The sequence below is a fragment of the Podarcis erhardii genome (assembly GCF_964252035.2).
Source record: "Podarcis erhardii genome assembly, chromosome: 2".
NCBI classification, from domain to species: Eukaryota; Metazoa; Chordata; class Lepidosauria; order Squamata; family Lacertidae; genus Podarcis; species Podarcis erhardii.
This window is the reverse complement of record NC_138498.1, coordinates 74,442,997-74,464,713: the sequence shown is the minus strand read 5'-3', so window position 1 is coordinate 74,464,713 and position 21,717 is coordinate 74,442,997. Positions and strand designations below refer to the sequence as shown.

The 21,717-nt window shown below is 43.4% G+C and overlaps 1 protein-coding gene across 3 annotated transcripts in view; it reads left to right on the top strand.

The window, feature by feature from the left end:
* DCAF1 (DDB1 and CUL4 associated factor 1) overlaps positions 1-21,717 on the top strand; it is a 57,313-nt gene that overhangs the window by 11,537 nt on the left and 24,059 nt on the right. For all 3 annotated transcript variants that reach the window (XM_081850461.1, XM_081850460.1, XM_081850459.1), the window contains exons 2-17: positions 2,422-2,539; positions 3,060-3,136; positions 4,441-4,514; positions 5,298-5,411; positions 6,479-6,616; positions 7,622-8,095; positions 9,959-10,060; positions 11,219-11,377; positions 12,608-12,784; positions 14,889-15,098; positions 15,899-16,068; positions 16,250-16,374; positions 16,706-17,966; positions 18,289-18,487; positions 20,249-20,331; positions 20,653-20,737. In XM_081850461.1, coding sequence (XP_081706587.1) covers positions 2,430-2,539; positions 3,060-3,136; positions 4,441-4,514; positions 5,298-5,411; positions 6,479-6,616; positions 7,622-8,095; positions 9,959-10,060; positions 11,219-11,377; positions 12,608-12,784; positions 14,889-15,098; positions 15,899-16,068; positions 16,250-16,374; positions 16,706-17,966; positions 18,289-18,487; positions 20,249-20,331; positions 20,653-20,737 — 3,558 coding nt within the window. In that variant the 5' untranslated portion in view covers positions 2,422-2,429. The remainder of the gene's footprint in view (positions 1-2,421; positions 2,540-3,059; positions 3,137-4,440; positions 4,515-5,297; positions 5,412-6,478; positions 6,617-7,621; positions 8,096-9,958; positions 10,061-11,218; positions 11,378-12,607; positions 12,785-14,888; positions 15,099-15,898; positions 16,069-16,249; positions 16,375-16,705; positions 17,967-18,288; positions 18,488-20,248; positions 20,332-20,652; positions 20,738-21,717) is intronic.

Below are 21,717 nucleotides of genomic sequence, written 5' to 3'. Positions count from 1 at the left end.
ATAGATAAATAGGTACCGCTCCGGTGGGAAGGTAAACGGCGTTTCTGTACGCTGCTCTGGTTCGCCAGAAGCAGCTTAGTCATGCTGGCCACATGACCTGGAAGCTGTACGCCGGCTCCCTTGGCCAATAAAGCGAAATGAGCGCCGCAACCCCAGAGTTGTCCATGACTGGACCTAACAGTCAGGGGTCCCTTTAGCTTTAGGTTTTGGTAGCCCTTTCTGTGTGGCACTTGTCAGAAGTTCAGTAGCTGTGTGATGGGCTGCTGTTTCCAATGGAGTTGGTCTGCAATTTTATGTGAGTTCATTTGAGAGAGGCCTTCATGAATAAATGCAAGCCTAATATGACAGCTTTGAAGAAAAATTAATACTTAGTTAAGACTGACTTAAAGGCTCAAGTTTTATTGTAATAAACTCCCTTACTATAATCTATTCTATGGGTCCACAGTTTCACTTGCTGACATCACCACCATGGCAAATGTTTCCAGCCTCTGATGAATGTGATGAGCTCCAGCTTTCCTCTCTGCTTCCAAGCTAGGGAAGATTTGGGTGGGGCTTTGGTGACTCTGAAAGCCCATTATTTATTTTGTATTTATTAATAATTACTTAATAATTAATAATAACTATTTTTATTTTATTAAATTAATATACCACCCTCCATCAGCAGATCACATGGAGGTTTGTAGTATAAAAACACAGAAATACATAATATAATAACAAACAAACAATCATAACAAAGAAAACAATACACGCCCCACTATAAAAGACCAGAGATTGTTTAATTAGCCAAAGGCCGGAGAGAAGAGGAATGTTTTCTCCTGCTGTCTATAACTGTAGGGGGAAATTTGACTCCCTCCCCAGCTCCAAAATTGGGAGGAAGGTTGGAGATAATTGAGTATGTTTCTAAGGAAAATGGGGTCGGGGAGGAATGGTGGTTTACACATATTAAACGTGACTAGAGTATGTATTTAGAAAAGAGTGGAGATGATTTTGGTGCTATGAGTGCCATGGATATAGGAAGTCAAGCCATTGGCCCATCTCGTTCAGTATTGTCTATACTGACTGGCATTGGCTCTAGGGTTTCAGACAGCACATTACCAGACCTACCTAGAGATGCCAGGATTTGAACTAAGGACCTTCTGATGTTTTACCACTTTGCCACAGCCCTTCCTCGTAGAAGCATGGTGACAAACTGATGAACCCTAACCTTCCTCTCTTGAGTTAGTAAGGGAAGCTGGGGGGTGGGAGGATATTATTATTATTATTATTATTATTATTATTATTATTATTATTTGCCATTGCTGTTCCAAGTGCCTTGCAAGGAAGTGACGAATCAGCAAGATGCAGTCCTTTTCTAGCTTGAAGCTGCCGTGGGGAATAGGGGTCATCCTCAATGGGTTTCTGAGGTCCTTGGCAGGGGAAATCCCTATATGCTGTCTCCACCGCCAAGCTGGAGGTGAATGCTGGGGCTTGTTTTTACAGGAAGGGTCCCCTCGCCCCACCTGCTTTCCAAAATTGGAACTGAAGATGAAAGCAGGAAATGTTCTCTGTATTTTGGCAGCACAATGAAAGGTGGCACAATGGGTCAGTGCTTCTGGCTGTTAACCAGACGTTTGGTGGTTCAAGCCCACCCAAGGATGGCTGTGAGCAGGATTCCTGCACTTGAAGGGTGTTGGACTAGATGACCCTGGTGTTCCCTTCCAGCTGTATAATTCTGTTATATTTTTATATGTGCTGGAAGCCGCTCAGAGTGGCTGATGGGTGAGGTATAAATAATAAAATTATTGTCATTTAATTCTAAGATCTGGGAAAGTCACAGGGTCATGGTCACTGCATATTTTTGACTGGACGCCAAAGCCAGCCTAATGTTGTGGCTCTCTGTCCTGCTCTTCTTTGGAAAGCTCAGAGAGGTTTACTTGTATCTGCCAAGATACACTGTTCATCCAGACGTTTATTAGGTCCGCTCAGACTTAATTTAAATGATGCTTCAGTACTGAATACTCCCAGGCGATTCACATTGCCCTTAAAAAACACCACAATTGGCCTTTCTTGAATAGTATTTGAGCCTTCAAAGAAACAGATCATTGAACCATTTTACAAGTCCAGTTTCTGTCCTTAACTCAAGGGTCCTTTTGAACTCTTTGTCCGTCATTATACAATGTGTCATCTGCCTAGAGTTGTACAATTTTATTTGCTAGGGGCAGGGAAATTGTGAAAATCACCTCATCTACCCAGCTTAATTTAATTGTTCTTAGTAGGAAGTAGACCCCGTTAATTTCAGTGTGATTTGCTTAGGGCTGCAGCATTCGTGTGTAAAAAAATCCTTTTAGAAACTCAGATTTTTAAATTTTTGTTTGAGAAGTAATGCCTTTGAGAGCTGAGCTACTTTCCAGTTGGTACTGATTTCCTCCCTTCAACCTTTAGGGTGAGTCATGACTTCATGTTCTGAACTTGTGGATTCCAAGGCTGAGCTTACTGCTTTGCTGGAGCAGTGGGAAAAAGAGCATGGCAGTGGGCAAGATATTGTTCCTATCCTTACTCGGTAAGTACAGTTGTTCAGAAGTGCAGTTACACAAGCAATGCTATACTCAGTTCTGCTTGCAACCTGCCTACCCAGTGAGGCTTTTCTGAAACAAGGAGGGGCAGAGTGTCATGAAAAAATTATGGCAGAAAAACAAGGACTTCGAGAGTCCTTAGTTGCAAGTGTCTAGCAATCATCTATAATTTGTTGATGATACTTCCCAACATAGAAACCCAACAAATATTAAAGGAGAGCAGATGTTAACATAAATGCTTTCTTTACTGTCTTCTGGGTTCCTGTGTTGGTGGCTGCCTTGCGAGGGCAGACATCACCCATTTATTACAAGGCAGCATAGACCTTGTTTCAGCAGGGTGTAGAACTTCAGAGTCTCATTTATTTCCTTTGCTGAATTACTGCTGTGTGTCTCGGTCATCTGCAGTACAATTGGAACGTGGGTGGGTGAGTGGTTTTTGAAGTTCTTTAGCAGCGTTCATTCTGAGGGGGATTTCAAGTGGCTCATGTTTCTTCACCCCCTTTCTAGAATGTCGGAATTGATTGAGAAGGAGACAGAAGAGTACCGCAAGCGAGATCCGGATCCATTTGATGATAGGCACCCTGGTAAGATGCACTGAGAGCATACAAATCCACCGTGACTTCATTTTTGCTCTTGTTGTAAACAAGAGAGAGAGGGTGGGAAGGCCAAGACCGCAGAGATGTAGCTCCACAAAGTTTATTTGCTAGGACGGCACCCAGATTTCTCCCCAATGCTTGACACATTTCAACAATTCCTTTCAGAATTTGCCTTTCCATCTACTTTAGAAATAATGCATATAAAGGGGGGGGGGAAATGTGGGCATACCTCACACAGTGAAAACCCATAGTCACGTTTTTGTGCTGACACTTGCTGAGCTTCTGAATCCTTTTTAGCGGCTCAGTCTGTAAGTAGTGTAGCAAAGTGGTGGGGAACCTTTGCATGCACCCACAGCTCATCAAACACAGCTGGTGGTCAAGGATGATGGGAGTTATAGTTCAACAGCATCTGGATGGTTGCATGTTCCTCACTTTCGGTTTAGTGGTTTCTTAGGCCAGTGATATATATTTAAACAAATTAGGAATAAATTGAAAGCGGACTTAAATTTATTGTGAGAGGCCTGGAATGAAAAATGAGAGAATCAGCTGTCGCAGAGCAAATAGAAGGCAGTTTTCCAGCTCATTTAAACCTTCCTACTTATATCTTGTTAAGGTTGATCAAACAAAATTTACAGATGTGCACATACCAGATACCATGAAGATAATTTGAAAGAAATGTGAGGGATTCTACTTTATACTGGAATGGCACACAGGTCAAGGCAATGATACACCATATGAGGTGGGACTGCCTAGCCTTATCTTGCTTTTGGATCAGTGTTACCAAGCGGATTAAGTTAGTGTTGCAATCTTCTCTTCCTTTTTCTGTGTATGCTGTAATTTTTGTCCTTGGGGTTTATTGGGTGGTCAGCAAGTTGGATTAGGAGGTGAGATTTAATATGTTGAGATTATTTTTTTTATTAGGTCTAGACATTTCAGTTCTTGGATATTTTAATAGAAAGAATGACACTTAGTGCAGTAATAATGTATTACTGTTTCCAGTTCAGTTTTCTAAATATGTGTCATTTGCCTTGACTATCTTTTTTGGCTTGATCGTTTATAAATCTGTGAACTATGTGCTTTGCATTAAACGTAAGGTTTGTTTTCTACATATAAAACATTTTTAAAAATGTTACTCAGAATGCATTTAGAGAAAAGATACATGTGAAGCATCCTTTCACTTCTAGCTAGAAAATTTAGCCATGCCTTTTAATCTGCATGCTACATACTTTGCTATTTATTATTGCTAATCAAGTTTGGAAGACAAGCTGATATTGTTGTCCATCTCTTTCTAGGTCGGGCAGATCCAAAATGTATGCTTGGCCACTTGCTGAGGATACTCTTCAAGAACGACGATTTCATGAATGCAGTGAGTTTGCCCTTTACATTTTTCCATAGATTTGCATATCAGGACTGCTAGTAACTTTTCATTATTCTTTTACTCAGTCATCTTTTTGCCTTGAGTTAGGGGTACCAGAGTGATCATTTTCTTTTAGCTTTGCTGTGTGCTTAATTAGGAATGTACTTTCCAAGGACTGATATAAAATCTTTCTAAGCCTGACTTGTACAAGTTGCAACAGCAAGAGTATAAAGGAGAGCCTTCTGTTTGTTAACTTAATATGCATACCTGCAGCAGCTTCTTAAAAACAAAACAAAAGCAAAACGGTCTTTGCGCCTTGTCTGGCTCTTCCAGAAAAGTGTAGATTCAATTTGGCTGTTGGAATTCCTGCAGGCTGTGTGGTCTGAGAGGATTTGTAGACAATGGCAAATACATTTAACATTTATTTTTTTAAAAAGCTGGTCCTGCTAGCTAGGGATGATGGGAGTAGTAGTCCAAAACCAGCTAGAGACCCAAGTTTGGGAAACCCTGTTCTAGTGTAATATGGGAGGTGGTGCTGGGGGCTTCACAGAAAAGGAGGAATTGATGAAAAAGGCCTCCATCAATGGGAGCCAACAATGGATCGTTGTTGCTTCCATTCACAGAAGGGTAATTCAGGCTCTAAGCCATAATAAATCGGCTTCATTCAGAATAAGGGAGGAAATCTTTAATATTTCTTGCAGTCCAATACTGCATGCTTATGCATCTTTTTTTTTCTTATCTGGACCATTTTTTAATAGACAGTACTATTTAATTCTCTTTATCTCTTTTCAGCTGGTGAATGCTTATGTGATGACAAGCAGAGAACCACCTTTGAATACCGCTGCCTGTCGACTCCTTTTGGACATCATGCCTGGGCTGGAAACTGCTGTCGTCTTTCAGGAAAAGGTCTCAGATATAAGATGATGCTCACATAACCTTCCTGTTGACCATTTTAGTAGTCTCCACTCTCTCTGCTATTTCTAGAGACTTAGGTAGACAGCAACTATGTTTCAAAGGAGTGAGAAATCAAAAATCTGTTTTAGGGCACCTTGGAGTCATTATGCCAGCTGTGTAAATTAGTTCACAAAACACAGCGTATAAATTTCATGAAAGTTACTAGCCTAAAAAAGTTTTTAATAGCCTTCTTGTTGATACTGATGTGAATTTCAAATTGTACTTTCAGTCTCTCTGTCTCTCTCTCTCTCAAAAAACAAACAAAAAACAAACAAACAGGTTTTCCATGTTCTGTGAGTCTTTTACCATAAGGATGCAACTCTGAAAACCTGATCATGAGTTGAGGCTTACAGTTGCCTTCTGGGCTGTTTGCAGGTCTCTCAGAATAACAATCTCAAACAAAACAGTCTCAAACTTCCAAATACATACAATCCCCAACTGCAATATGTAGTGGGTAGCGGGAAGTGGATGATACTTGCATGAAATTCCCGAGCTTATGTGACCAGGATCCAAAGAAGTGATATGTGGTTAGAGAAAAAACTTTCTTTGCTGCATTCGCTGCAGCAGTTTGTGCTTCATGAAGGAGCAAATGGCTGTTCAGTTGAAAAAGTGATTTGTCCCTCACCAGTAAGTCATCCCATAGCAAGAATAACAAAAGGCTGCTAGTATATGCATATTAGCACTACTTCAGACCTTGATTATACATATGTACACAGTTCCATTGCTTAGTGGACCTTAGCTTTTGTAAGTGTATAATAATAGTGTATTCTACTGAACACTCATATAATTACAGTGTGATCCTTGTCAAGTCAACAGAAGTGCTTCAGGATTACTGTGGAAAATAATCCACATTAGGTGTTCTAGTTGGAAAATGCTGGCTTACACTTTGGGAAATGTAGGAGGACTTCAGATATTCCCCAATTCTTGATAAATTTTATTTTTTCCCCTTTGTATGTGGCTGTGGAGAGGAGAATTTATCTGCTAATATCTGTCCTTCTCCCCATCCCCACTAACTCTAGGAAGGCATAGTTGAGAATCTCTTCAAGTGGGCACGAGAGGCTGATCAACCTCTGAGGACATTTGCAACTGGATTGCTGGGAGGGGCCATGGAGAACCAAGACATTGCTGCTAACTACAGAGATGAGAATTCTCAATTGGTAATACTCATGGCAAATCCGTCACACCCATTGTTAAAAGCAACACTTGCAAAGTATAATGGAATCCTAAGACTTTTGCGGGACTCATTCCTCACAGATGTGATTTCAGAAGTTGAATTATGATGGTAAACTGGAGGGGAATTTGCATGGTTCTGCTTTATAGGAAATTGCCATACTAGTCCTTTGCAAATGGAGGAAATAGATTCATATCGGAGTATTGATTCTTAATGTTTCTGCTCTTGGTAGCATATCTCATGCTTATCTTCCCTGTAGCTGGAAATGTGCTTGGTGTGGTGTGTTCATTTCAAAACCTGGAGCAAATGGAGTGATTTATTGTAAAAGTTTGGTTAAGTTTGTATACTGTCTGTCCACCAAATGTTGCCTAAGGCACTTTGCAGCAATAGCACAAAAATCAAACACCTATACAAAATAATACTAAAAAAAATAAAAACCAGAGCAGAGGAAACACTTCAGTACAATCTGTAGAACAGTGAGCTAAAAGGGATGTCACGAACAGACAGGAACAAATGGGGAGTTGCCTTTAGAATATATGTTTTATTGTTGTAAGTCTCTTTGAGACCTACACAGTGAAAAGCAGGATATAATTTTTAAAACTAACAAAACAAATTGAAATACTGATTTCACATGTTAGCTGTGCAGATCGTTGGTCATAGATGTATTTGCCTGTAATCACCAAAGATCACCAGGTCTTTCTTCCCATGTCCATTTCCCCCTGCACTCCTACAGTAGACAGAAAATGAAAATGAACTGTCTTTGCATGGAAATTGCTTTAAACACAAAAACTATTTTTTTAAAAACCCAAACCCTCCCTCCCTCCTTGCCATTGGTCCTTTTTTTGTGTGTGGGAGAAGGGCACATGGGCTGCTTCTTAATCAGAAGCCAGGGTAAAAACGCCTTGCATTTCTCCTTCCCTGGTCTCCTGCAGGCTACTTGACTTGAATCTGCTTATCTGAAAGTGCTGCATCCTTTTTCTTTTTGCAATAGGTGGCGTTTGTGCTTCAGCGCTTGAGAGAGCTGCAAGTGAATGAAGTGAACACGAAGCACGAAAACAAGCGGCCCAGTCCTCGGAAAGTACCCTCAGACTCTCTGCTGCCTCTGGATGAAGAAGCTGTGGACATGGATTATGGGGAGATGGCTGTGGATGGCGAACAGGAGGAAGTTACAGGGGATATGGAAATCTCATTTAACCTTGACTCAAATCACAAGACTAGTAGTCGGGTGAACTCTGCCACAAAAAAATCAGGGAAGCAACATGAAAGAGAGAATTTCCGGAAAGCAAAACAAAAACTCGGCTTCTCTTCGGAGCCAGAAAGGATGTTTGTTGAACTGTCTAACAGCAGCTGGTCAGAGATGTCTCCTTGGGTGATTGGCACAAACTATACGTTATACCCTTTGACCTCCGCTATAGAGCAAAGGTTAATTCTGCAGTATTTGACTCCCTTAGGGGAGTATCAAGAGGTAGGTATACAAAAGGCAAGGAAACAAGCAATGTCTGGATGGGCTCCTTTTATGACCCAATTAAATTGTGTTAATGGGGGGGGGAGGGTTTGGAATGATGATGATGATGATGATGATGATGATGATTAAAATTTGTATACCGTCCTTCAGCTGAAGATCACAGGGCAGTTCAGAATTCAAAAATTCAAAATGAGAATACGAAAAACCAAAAACAGACCAATCACCCCCTCCCACAAATACATTTAAAAGGCCATAGAATGTTTAATCAGTCAAAGGCCTGGTTATAGAGAAATGATTTCACCTGGCACCTAAAGATATATAATAAAGGTAGCAGCCGAACCTTCCTGGGGAGTAAATGCCGTAGATGGGAAGCCGCCACAGAAAAGGTTGCCACCATCCAGACCTTGTGAGGGAGGAAAATGAAGAAGGGCCTCAGATGACGGGCTTGAAGATGTGTCCAGAGCAGGGGTCAGCAAACCTTTCCAGCCGTGGGCTGGTCCACCGTCCCTCAGACCATGTGATGGGCTGGACTATATTTTGAAAAAAAATAATGAACAAATTCCTATGCCCCACAAATAACCGAGGGCCGGATTGAGAAGGCGATTGGGCCGCATCCAGCCCACAGGCCTTAGGTTGCCTACCCCTGGTCCAGAGCATCACACAAAGAGCATGTAAATGAGATAAATGAGATCTTGGAATTGTTTTCTCAGGATTTTTTTGGTGACTCTTTGAGTTGAGAGAAGGAGATGTTCCTCTGTAGACAGTGGTGGGAAACCTCTGGCCCCAGGGACTGAATGTGATCCTCCAGGCTTCTCTGTCTGGTCCTTGAGACTTTTCCAGGCCATGCTTCTCCCGCAGGCAACACCCTTTGATAGGCCTGCTCTGTATTGTCCTTAAGTGCTGTTGCCTGGGTGGACTGTGTCCTTGAACTCGGCTGGATAGGGAGAATGTGTGTGTGTAGAACAGAGGTTGGCAACCTTATCCGAGGATGGGCCGGTCGAGGTTCCGTCCGTCAGAGGATGGGTAGGAGCATGTGCGCACTTCCGGGTCTGAGTAGCACCTGTGTGCATGCGCACACACTATTTCCGGCGCTCCTCCGACCCGGATGTACACTGGAAATAGCGTGTGTGCATGCACAGGGGCGCTTCTCCGTCCTGCACGCGTGTGCACATGCTATTTCTGGCGCACATCCGGGTCGGAGGAGCGCCCGTGCACATGCGCACAGGTGCCATCAACCCAGAAGTCAGTCGCTGCGCCGGTAAGAGCGGGCGGGGGGGGGGCGGCAGGGGTCACCATGGGCCAGTTAGACAAACCTCATGGGCCGCTATCAGCCCTTGGGCCTTAGGTTGCCGACCCATGGTATAGAAGCATCTTCCTTTGGCATGGCTGGAGTGTAGCCCCCTGTACAAAGGTCAGAGCTGCATTCATTTCTCTACCCAGGGGTATATGGTCCATGGAAGGTGGTCCATGAGGGAATGTGGCTCTTAGACTGAAAAAGGTTCCCCACCCCTGGAGTTTAATAATTTGAACATATGAATTAGAGTTAACTATTTAAAAGAAGTGCTGAAAAGATGCATTTATTAGATTTCTTTACTGCCTTTCCTTCAGTGGCGCAATGCACATTTTGACAGGAGGCTCTTGTCTCCCTTTCTTGGACAACCACCTTCATCTAAAATTGTTGAGAAGGAACTTGTTAGCTGAGCCGTAAGAAATACAAGGTAGTGTTGGTCACTTAACAGAGATGGATCTTGACTGTTGTCAGTATTCGCTTGCCTTTAAACTTAAGGGGAAGGGAAATGATTCTGTCGAAATTGCTCCCCACACAATTTTTTCAACAGTGAACTAATATTTTACTTTTCTCAGCTGCTTCCCATCTTTATGCAACTTGGATCAAGAGACCTAATGATGTTCTATATTGATTTGAAACGGACCAATGATGTACTGCTCACCTTTGAAGCCCTGAAGGTAAAATGACAGCAGAGTAAATTGCTTATTAACAAGTGGTGATTCTGTGCCAATTATTTTTTTCTGTGTCAGTTATTGAAGTATATAATTTTGGACCTGATATCTAGTTAAGTAGTGCCAAAGTTGCATTCAACTTTGAGTTTGTGTGTTTTTGCTCTTAAGTTTGATTGAGGCAACCTTCATCTGCTCTTTTCCTAACAGGGTCAACGGTTACCTCTGACTTCTTTGGTCCATTTATTTTATTTATTTAAAACATGTCTATACTGCCTTTTATTCAAAAATTTCAAGTCGGTTCACAACAATGTGAATATTCCTTAAAATCACTGTGTTTAAGGCTACATTTATATAGATTTTTTTTTAAAAAAATAAAAAACCTAGAATTCAGATTTAGCTTTGATTCTAATCCTGATGCTGCTGTGCTTACTTGAATGCATTTCTTAACTTCTCAGTGCTTCATATCCTCAGCCTTTCACATTCTGTCATCAAAGTGTTTCTTCAAGGCAAAATGAATTTGCAGTGTTAATATTCTCCCTTTGGTCTTGGAAGCGAGCCAGTCCAGAGTCTTTTTGTAGGCCAAGAAAGGCTTCAAATTTGAGTGATGCAGTCCCAGATAAATTTGCTATCCAGCTGCTTTGAATCAGTCAGCTGTTTCCTTGGTACTGCACCCAGAGTTTCAGGTTATGTTGTTGTCTCCTGCTGCTTGTGTTGTTCCACTAAATTTAACGGGACATAAAACGGTTTTCTCCCAAGTTCTGCTACTGCTGCTGCCTTGAGATGAAACTGCAGAACATTGGTGCTATTTTGCACTTGAAATCCTTTGCAAGAGAGAAGAGACATTTTCCTTGCTCAGAATTGCCTTGTGTTTTACCTTTGAAATGCATAGACATGCAAAACAAACGTTTGTGTTCCTAAATTGTAGGAAAATATCTGATGGCTACTTTACAGAGTTGATAAAGCTATTTATAGGCGATTGAGTTAAAAGATGTTGTTGTTATACCAAGGCCACCTTTTTGCTCTCAGGCAGGTGCAGTCCAAGAAGGCAATATCCTCTTTCCTACTACTCTGTGCAAATTGCAGAGAAGAGCATTTCACTGGTATCAAAGAACTCCAAGGGTTTGTTAGTGGATTTCTATATTGACTTTGGGTCTCTGTTCGCAGTATTTGGCATCGCTGCTGCTCCACAACAAGTTTGCAACAGAGTTTGTTGCTCATGGAGGAGTGCAGAAGCTGCTGGAGATTCCTCGTCCTTCCATGGCAGCTACAGGTGTCTCCATGTGCTTATATTATTTGTCTTATAATCAGGATGCCATGGAAAGGGTAAGATTCCATTCTGATAACAGAAATTGTAGGTATTTAAAATACAGTGGGCTGCATAGGGTAGGGGGAAACAGTAAAATTTGGGTGACTTCCCTTGTGCAAGCCAATTTGCTTTTGCCAGCACAAAACAACTGTTGAATACTACCTAGCAGGTTCCTCTTGGGGTGGATTCACACAGCCACACTTCACATGCCGAATGGAATTATTTCTTGATCTTTTGATACATCCCATCAAATGTTGGCTTTTCCTCATATGCTGTTTTCAACATGCACCTGTGGCTGCTGTTTAATGGGATACTGGTTTGCCAGTCATCAGTTGACTGCAAGAATCCACCTCAATTCAGCAAGAGTGCAGAAAGCGAGATCAGATCAACAAGCTCTGATAACTTCAGTGTTCAGGAATCAACTTCATAGGTTTCTTGTTCTGAAGCTAAAGTGGAGGCAAGCCCCATGCCTCCTGGGCTCAGAGTAAACCTTTTGAAATCAATGGGTCAATGGGTCAAATCAGTGGATCCTTTGGGAGTCACCCACACAGCGTAACCCATAAATATAACATTACAGTCGTACCTTGGTTCTCGAACACCTTGGTACTCCTATGTTTTGGCTCCTGAACACCGAAAACCTGGAAATAAGTGTTCTGGTTTTTGAACATTTTCGGAAGCCGAACATCCAGTGTGGCTTTCGCTTGAGTGCAGGAAGCTCCTGCAGCCAAACGGAAGCCGTGCCTCAGTTTTCTAACATTTCAGAAGTCGAATGGATTTCTGGAACGGATTATGTTTGACAACCAAGGTATGACTGTACCAAACTTTTTTGAGCTTGGTACATCTAGCACTTCGAAAGGAATTTGAAAGTGATTGCAAAGATCTTTGCTATCCTTCCCAATTGACATCATAAACATGTTGCATGTGCTTCTGAATTTTGTCACAACCATTTCCCCAACATTCTTAGCTTCAAGCATACTTCACACACGTTCTTCTTAAACGCCTGGATTGATTTTGTTAGTTAGCTGCTTTATGTTTTAACTCTGATCTATTAATCCTTAGTTGCTTATCCCAACCACCATCTTAAGCAAGAATGCAAAAAGTTTTTTAAGTGTGACTGCAGCTGAGACTGCAAGTGTGACTGAATTATTAGATAGTCTGTTGCTTACTGTGGGTTAAAACAGAAACTACGTGTTGTTTCATGAACATAAGTGAGGATTGTCCTTGCATCTTCTTGTTCTTGTTCTTAGGTCTGCATGCATCCTCACGTGTTATCAGATGTTGTGAACTACACCTTGTGGTTGATGGAATGTTCTCATGCCTCGGGCTGCTGCCATGCTACCATGTTCTTCTCTATCTGTTTTTCATTCCGTGCGGTCTTGGAGCTCTTCGATAGGCATGATGGCTTACGGCGCCTTGTTAACTTGGTAAGTGTTACAGCAGTTTCATATTTTCAGGTGTTTTCTCAGAACATCTTAAAGTGAGGTTGGGGTGCCACCGCCAAATCTTCTGTGCCTCAGCTGGTCCTGCAAGGCCAGAGGTGGGGAACTGGATGCGGACGGTGGGCCAGAAGTCTTACCTCCCTATGAGTCATCTCTGATAGGTTGGAGGGGCTGTCAATCACCTGACAACAGTAGGAGCAGGTGACAAGTTCAGAAGGATTCCCTCTCAGTGCCCATCAGATGACTTCATCCCGGTGAACCTCCATTTGCAGCCAATCCCAGCCATGTTTTTACATGCCCCATACCTGACGTCACATACAATGTCAAGTGTTGGGCAGATGGGTGTGGTTTGAGCAAAATAGTCTCATTTAGGAACCTTGCTGGACCTAAGTAGGCCTGCGGGTTGTCAGTTCCTCACTGCTGGTATATAAGGTATTCCCTTTCTTTCATCATTTATAGAATATTCTGCTTCTCTGCAATAGATTGAATGGCCGAGATGTCAGGGAGACTGCACAAGGCCAGCTTCATAACCTGTTTAGAAATCTGCTTAAGAACCCTTGTTGTAAACCAGAATTCCTCTTTTCTACAAAGCCTTAAAGCAAGGCTATTTGAAAGTGAAATGAAACTTGGCAAAGCTTCTCTTCCTGGCCATGTGGGCAGAAGAGAGGGTGGGTGCTTAGTCTTAGGCTTTGGTCACACTTGTGAACTCTTACTCCCAAGCGTTAAATCATGTTTTAGCATTATGTGTGAACATGGCCGCAGTGTGACTGTTACAGCACCAGCATGCTTTGGGACATCTATATTTCCCCTATATTTCCCCTTCTTTCTATCCATGCTTCTCTTCACTGGCTATAACTTATCCTCCTAATCTTGTCATTGGGTGAGCATGCGATACTTTGTATTGTACATTGGTTTAAATTTTTCTTGTTTTTACATGTTTGGATTTTATTTTGTTAACTCACTTTGATACCTTTTTGGTATAAAGTAACTAACAAATATAAATACAGTGGTACCTCGGGTTACATACGCTTCAGGTTAGATATGCTTCAGGTTAGATATGCTTCAGGTTACGGACTCCACTAACCCAGAAATAGTGCTTCAGGATAAGAACAGAAATTGTGCTCCTGCGGCGCGGCGGCAGCAGGAGGCCCCATTAGCTAAAGTGGTGCTTCAGGTTAAGAACAGTTTCAGGTTAAGAACGGACCTCCGGAACGAATTAAGTAATTAACCCGAGGTACAACTGTAGTAATTAAAAAACAACTTAATATATGTAACATTTCCGAGATCCCCAGGCAGTTAATTAATAGTAGTGGTAAAGGTAAGAGTAATCTTTACTGCTGTCTTAAGAGTCCTATTTAGAGAGAACTATGGTCTGTGGTGATAAAATGAACAGATTATTGAGGTACTGTGGTGCCCGGTAAGACGAATGCCTCGCAAGAATGAAAACCCGCTAGATGAAAGGGTTTTCCGTTTTGGAGGCGCTTCGCAAAACGAATTTCCCTATGGGCTTGCTTCGCAAGACGAAAATGTCTTGCAAGTTCCTGCGGGGTTTTTCCCCTCCCCCCCCCTTTTCTAAGCAGCTAAGCCGCTTATCAGCTGATCCGCTAAGCTGATAAGCCTCTAAAAGCCGCTAAACCACTAATAGCGCTAATCTGCTAAACTGTCAATGGGCTTGCTTCGCAAGACGAAAAAACCGCTATACGAAGAGACTCATGGAATGGATTAATTTCGTCTTGCGAGGCACCACTGTAGTTTCTTCTTTAGCAATTAAAGTAGAGAGTTTGGTTTACTGCACTTCATGTAAAGGACAAAGCCAGTAAAAATGGAATAACGCTCCTTCCCTTGTGCTTCTCCATTTTCCTGATTCAGTCTTTCCAGGTATGTTACATAATATTTTTAAAAAAGTGAACAGTGAGAGTTGCTTTGTCAGGTTGCCTATATGTATTGAAAGCTCTGGCAGTTAATACAGCTTCTTGGCACAGGTTTTCTTTGGCTGATCTAATTCTTTTATTTGAGTGAAAAAATAAGGCAATAAGCCTTTAGGCGTGGGAAATACCATAATGGCAAATGTGTTTCTTTTTCCTTGTAGATTAGCACTCTTGATATCTTAAACCTGCAAACCCAAGGTGCACTACTAAGCGACGATGAGATTTTTGCCAGCCGCCAGACTGGGAAGCACACTTGCATGGCCATGCGCAGGTATTTTGAGGCTCATCTTGCCATCAAAGTGGAACAGGTGAAGCAGTCACTCCAGCGCACTGAAGGTGGCATCCTGGTCCATCCGCAGCCTCCATATAAGGTGAGTAGTGTGTTTTGTGGAGGTATAGGAACTTTTTGATCTTGTCACCCTTTAGATATTTTTGCAAAAAAATGTCAAAAAGTCATGTTAGTCAAATCTGATAAACGGACTGCGCTCCTTTCCGGTGCATAAGTGAATGACTTGCGCTGTCCGTGCTTTGGTAGTTTTGTGGACTGATTTCTGACAGGTTCTTTGTGGAGCTGATTTTAAATGGATGTAGGGAGCACATTATGCTAGTTCTTGCTCAGTCACACTGCCCTTAAATTTTTTTTGAGGGCCCCTCCCCATTCCTGTTGTGGAAATCACTTTCATAGGTGGCTCCTTTGTCCCCCCTCCCCCTTTATGATTTTCTGCCATCTGCTGTTTAGGCAAGCATTCCAGCACCATCCATAGTTTTTATTCCAGGATTTTAATCTGCCGTACTGTATTTTAGTACATTTTTAGATTGTTCGGCTTTAGTGTTTGTGTTCAGAATTTTTTGTGCATTTATTTATTTAGCAGAATGGTAAATCTCAAATATTTTAAACTGATAGATACTAAGCCTGAAGCCCTGTCTTCAGGATTGCTTTCTCCTGCATGAGCCTTGAGATCAGCAGATGAAGCTTTGTTCTGTGTCCCAACTGTGCGAGGTTAGATCCTCAAGGTGTGAGCGGGGCAGGACTTTACTTGCAGTGTCACCACAATTCTGGATCTCCCTTTTCCGAAGGCCACTATTGGGTTTAAGGAGCTTACTTTTTCTAAAGTCTTGTAAGTAATTGATGATGCTAAAAGACTTCTTGAATGCTACCTTCTCCTTTCAGGCTTGTTCCTACACACACGAACAGATTGTAGAGATGATGGAGTTCCTAATAGAATATGGGCCGGGACAGCTCTATTGGGATCCAGCAGAGGTCTTCCTCAAGCTGTCTTGTGTGCAGCTCATGCTCCAACTTATTTCAATAGCATGCAACTGGAAGACCTACTATGCTAGGTGAGAGAACTGAACATGGTAACTCACTGCTTGCTTGCATAGTCATTTGCCCCAGGCGAGTGTCTGCCCCATGCACGCTCTTCTAGCCTGGAATGACTGCTGGTGTAATGGATTTGTGTTATTTTGTGTAGCTGATCTTTGCCTTAAAAGGGTTCCACAACCGCTTGCTTTCGTTTTCTAGGAATGACACAGTGCGTTACGCTCTGGATGTTCTGGCCATCCTTACTGTGGTTCCTAAAATCCAGTTGCAGTTAGCAGAGGCGGTAGATACAGTGGATGAGGGAGGAACTTCTATTTCCATTGTGGGTATGTAGAACTTGACCTTTTCAGTTGCTTTCCATCCTTAACTTTATAAATCTCTTCACTGGTTGTTGAAATTTTCAGTAAGCTTTACGCTGCCTCCTATACTAGGCAGGAGGCACCTTTGAATGCCATTTGCTGGGAATCATGGATGGAGAGGGCACTGTTGCTCAGGTCCTGCTTTGGGGCTACGTGTGGACATCTGGTTGACCGCTCTGAGACCAGAGTGCTGGAGCAGGTAGGCCATAGGCCTCATCCAGCAGGGCTGTTCGTAGGTTCTTATATACTGATGTCTCCTATTTGGATAGACTACTGATTCAGTATCCTTTTCTGTTAGGTATCAGCATCATCCTGGGGCTTGCCGAAGGAGAATTCTTTATCCACGATGCAGAAATCCAGAAGTCAGCCCTTCAGATTATTATTAACTGTGTGTGCGGCCCAGATAACCGCATCTCCAGCATTGGCAAATTCATCTCCGGCACCCCACGCCGGATGCTCCCCCAGGCACCCAGGAGCGGCGAGCACACCCTGGCCAAGATGTGGAACGTAGTGCAGTCCAACAACGGCATCAAAGTGCTGCTGTCTCTGCTGTCTGTGAAAATGCCCATTACAGATGCGGACCAGATCCGAGCGTTGGCCTGCAAAGCGTTGGTGGGGTTGTCCCGGAGCAGTACGGTCCGGCAGATCATCAGCAAGTTGCCTCTCTTCAGCAGCTGCCAGATCCAGCAGCTGATGAAGGAGCCTGTGCTCCAGGATAAGCGCAGCGAGCATGTGAAGTTTTGCAAGTATGCCGCTGAGCTGATTGAGCGGGTCTCTGGGAAACCTTTGCTGATTGGGACAGACGTCTCCTTGGCTCGACTTCAGAAAGCAGATGTCGTGGCTCAGTCGAGGATTTCGTTTCCCGAGAAGGAGCTGCTGCTTTTGATCAGGAACCATCTCATCTCTAAAGGGCTAGGAGAAACTGCTACCATCCTTACCAAGGAGGCGGATCTACCCATGACGGCTGCTTCTCATTCCTCTGCCTTCACCCCTGTTCCTGCTGCCGCTTCTCCTGTGCCTCTGCCTCGTACCCCTCGTATAGCGAATGGCATTTCTGCCCGGTTGACTAACCACCCTTCTGTAGTTCCTGCTGCTTCCTCTGTCCATGCCCAGCCAAGGCAGACTGCCTGCCAGGGCTCGCTTGCTCTCCCAGGGCCATCTCAGGCCACCAGCTCTCCAGTGATTGGCAGGATTAGCTTTGTTCGAGAGAGGCCGTCTCCCTGCAACGGCAGGAAAATCAGAGTACTTCGTCAAAAATCAGACCATGGCGCCTACAGCCAGAGCCCAGCTATCAAAAAGCAGCTGGACAGGCACCTCCCTTCCCCTCCCACACTGGACAGTATAATCACAGAGTACCTTAGGGAACAGCATGCTCGCTGCAAGAACCCTGTGGCCACTTGCCCACCTTTCTCTCTTTTTACACCCCACCAGTGTCCTGAGCCAAAACAGAGGCGCCAAGCGCCAACTAACTTTACCTCGCGGCTGTCACGCAGGGCGGCCTTTCCAAAGTACGGCGGGGTGGATGGCGGGTGCTTTGATAGGCACCTTATATTCAGCAGGTAAGCAAAACGCTTTTTCTCAGTTCCTTTGAATCTTTGGATCCAGCTTTCCAAAAGGTATGCTTGAGTACCCATATGCATTTTGGACAAAACCTGTGGCTTTGTATCCCATTCCTTATTTTCCCATCTACTGACAGTTTTCTCCAGCATCTTCCATGTTCAGAGCATTCATAGATATTTCCATTCCCTTTAGATGGCAGTCATCACTTCCAACCTAGCAATTTATCGTATACAGTTTTAATCTTCATTTGGTCATTTGCCAACCCTCCTCTTGCGTTTTTAACAGCTCGCTTTCTTACTCAGTTGCACTTTGATTTCCCAGGTTCCGTCCAATTTCTGTGTTCCGGGAAGCAAATGAAGATGAGAGTGGCTTCACGTGTTGTGCATTTTCTGCGCGGGAGCGATTCCTGATGCTGGGCACTTGCACGGGGCACCTGAAACTCTACAACGTCTTCAGTGGGCAGGAGGAGGCCAGCTATAAGTGCCACAACTCTGCCATCACACACCTTGAGCCTTCTAGGGTAAGGAACAGTAACATAACAGCGTGGGCCTCTGCATCACAACAACCTTGTGGTTCTAGGCTTCATGAATGATACAGGGGTTAGTTAAATCTCCCTTCAGAATCAGGATGCAGCGCTAAGCCAGGAAAGAACATAAACCTCTCTTCTAATTTGGGATTGTTTATAAACAAGACATGCTTCATACCCCGTCCCCTATTCCATTGTTCCTCTCACTTTGTCATCTTGTCCCAGCTCCTGCCAACCTAGCAGTTTGAAAGCATACCAGAGTGAGTAGATAGATAAATGGGTACCGCTTCAAAGAGAGGTAAACAGTATTTCTGTGGACCCTGGCTTCCATCACTGTGTTCCGTTGCGCCTGTAGCGGTTTAGTCATGCTGGCCACACAACCTGGAAACCTGTCTGTGGACAAATGCCAGCTCCCTCGGCCTGAAAGCAGAGATGGGCACTGCACCCCGTAGACAAATTTGATTGGACTTAACCTTCCAGGGGTCCTTTACCTTTTACCTTACTACAGTGTACCCTTCCATTGGGTGTTATGGTGTGAATATATTAGTGTAAGTGGGAATTTTTAGTGATTGCTTTCTGTAATTTGTCATTCTCCAAATTTCCAGTATATTATTATTCAAGCTGCTTGTGAGTAATACAGAATTATAGCAAGGGGAGGGGCAAAATGTTACCTGTCAGTTTCAGTCTCATCCAGTATTTTGTGGCAGGGGAAGAGAGATCAGTCGTTATGCATGGATACAATAACAACAGTATTTGGGAGGGAGATGAGGCTGATGGGTTTAATATGTATTTAAACAGGAAAAATGCTTTTCTATTAAATCTGAAAGTATGAAAGTTTGCGGGAGAGATTGATTCTAGAAGACCAATCCCTGTTTGCAAGGCACTCATTTTCCATATTCCACCGACAGAGGCCACAAATCAATTTGTTAAGGGATACAATCACCCGCTCAGTCGGTAGAGCAAGAGACTCTTAATCTAAGGGCCATGAGTTCGAGCCCCATGTTGGGTGAAAGATTTCTGCATTGCAGGGGGTTGGACTAGATGACCCCATGCGTTCCCTTCCAACTCTACAATTCTCTGATTCTAAGTGACAGTTCTCACAGTTGTAAACCAATGGGGTGCCATCCAGGTTTTATGGGTGACAACTTCCATCAGCGTTAGCTAGAATGGCCAGTGGTCAGGAATGTAGTCACACCATTTGGAAAGCACCATTTTGGCTACCCTTGGTCGAGGTTAATCTTGTGAAAAGCTCACTTCCCCATGCTGCTGTGCATTATAAGAACATAAGAGCCCTGTTGGATCAAGCCAAAGACACATCTAGCTCAGCATCCTGTTCTCACAAGTTGCCAACCAGATGTCTAGAGGAAGCCTGCAGGCAGGACACAAGTGCTACAGCAACTCTCTCCCACTCGTGATTCCCAGCAGTTGCTGCTGCTGCTGTTGGTGATGATGATGATAATGAAGCTTTGCTCAGAACAGGTCATTTGGAGTGGCCACGTACCCCAAATGGCTGATGAGATACTCATTGGGTTTACCTGCATGACAAATGTGGTGACGTTGGCCGTTGGACTGCCAATATTGTTACCTACCCAAAACGTTGTTTGCAGTGTGGCACAATTAGCAGCTCTGATGGCTTTCTTTCTTCCCAGAACAAAATGGCAGGGAATTTCCCCCAACATCCTGCTAAATAAGAATACATCCACATGCATAATAACAATACACTTCTGCTTCTTTGTTGTCTCCCCTAAACTGCAGGACGGCTCTTTACTGCTGACATCTGCATCTTGGAGCCAGCCTCTTTCTGCATTGTGGGGAATGAAGTCTGTCTTTGAAACCAAGTATGTACGCTCTTTATTGTGTTCTCATTACCCCGATAGACCAGACTATTAAAGGAGCAATCTGTTAAGTGACTATAATCCTATGGACTCGTTTGAATGCATATTAGGCAGATGACAGATAGGTAAAGATTGCCCTAGTAGTGAATATAGCTGGGTTTTATAGTAGCAGAGGAGTGACTGTATTTTATGATTAGCTCAAGAACCAGTATATTCTGTATTATGTGATGCAATAATACGTTAAAAGGTGCACAAAATGACTGTTGAGAAACATTGTTGCTTTGATCTCTTACTGAGTATTGAACATTTGAATCTCCTGTGCAGGCATTCCTTCACAGACGACCACTATGTGGAATTCAGCAAGCATTCTCAGGACAGGGTTATTGGCACAAAGGGGGACATTGCCCATGTAAGTATCACTTTTAAAATCTCCGAAGCCAATTTAATATTCTCTGTGTAAGCATGTTGTAGCCATTTGCATGCCAGAACCATATCTTATGGGAAGAACTTTGAAACATTGCATAGAGTAGGGATGAGGAACTCGTGGTGCTCCAAATGTTATGGGTCCACAGTTCCCATCAAACCTGATAGTTTGCCATGCTGGCTGGAACTGATGGAAGTTGTAGTCTTATCAACAGCTAAAGGACTACAGAGTCATCATCCTTGGTGGTATAGGATGAGATTAATACTGAACAAGTTTGGTGAACTGAAATAAAAAATGAAATTCAGTAGCCAAACCATAGCTATTACGTAACATAAGTGCTGTGTAAATGAGTTAGAGAGGGCTAACTAAGCTCTGATCAAAACAAAATTTAATAAATAAATAAATAAATTCCTTCCAGTAGCACCTTAGAGACCAACTAAGTTAGTTCTTGGTATGAGCTTTCATGTGCATGCACACTTCTTCAGATACGAAACTCTGATGTTGCTTGAAAGAGATCTAGCAATTAGTTCAAATGTGCCATGGATAAGATCTGGTGATGGAACTTGCTTCATGGAGGATGGATCAGATGACCTTTGACCTCATTGGCTCATTAATGTCCAATGGTGAAAGCTGGGCCCCTCCTTGGTGTTATGCCTGCCCTTCCTTTAGGGATCTATAATGCCTAGCCTAGTTGTAAAGGTAAAGGTACCCCTGCCCATACGGGCCAGTCGTGTCCGACTCTAGGGTTGTGCGCCCATCTCACTTAAGAGGCTGGGGGCCAGCGCTCTCCGGAGACACCTCCGGGTCATGTGGCCAGCGTGACGAAGCTGCAGCTGGCGAGCCAGCACCAGCGCAGCACACGGAAACGCCGTTTACCTTACCGCTATAAAGCGGTACCTATTTATCTACTTGCACTTAGGGGTGCTTTCGAACTGCTAGGTGGACAGGAGCTGGGACCGAACGAC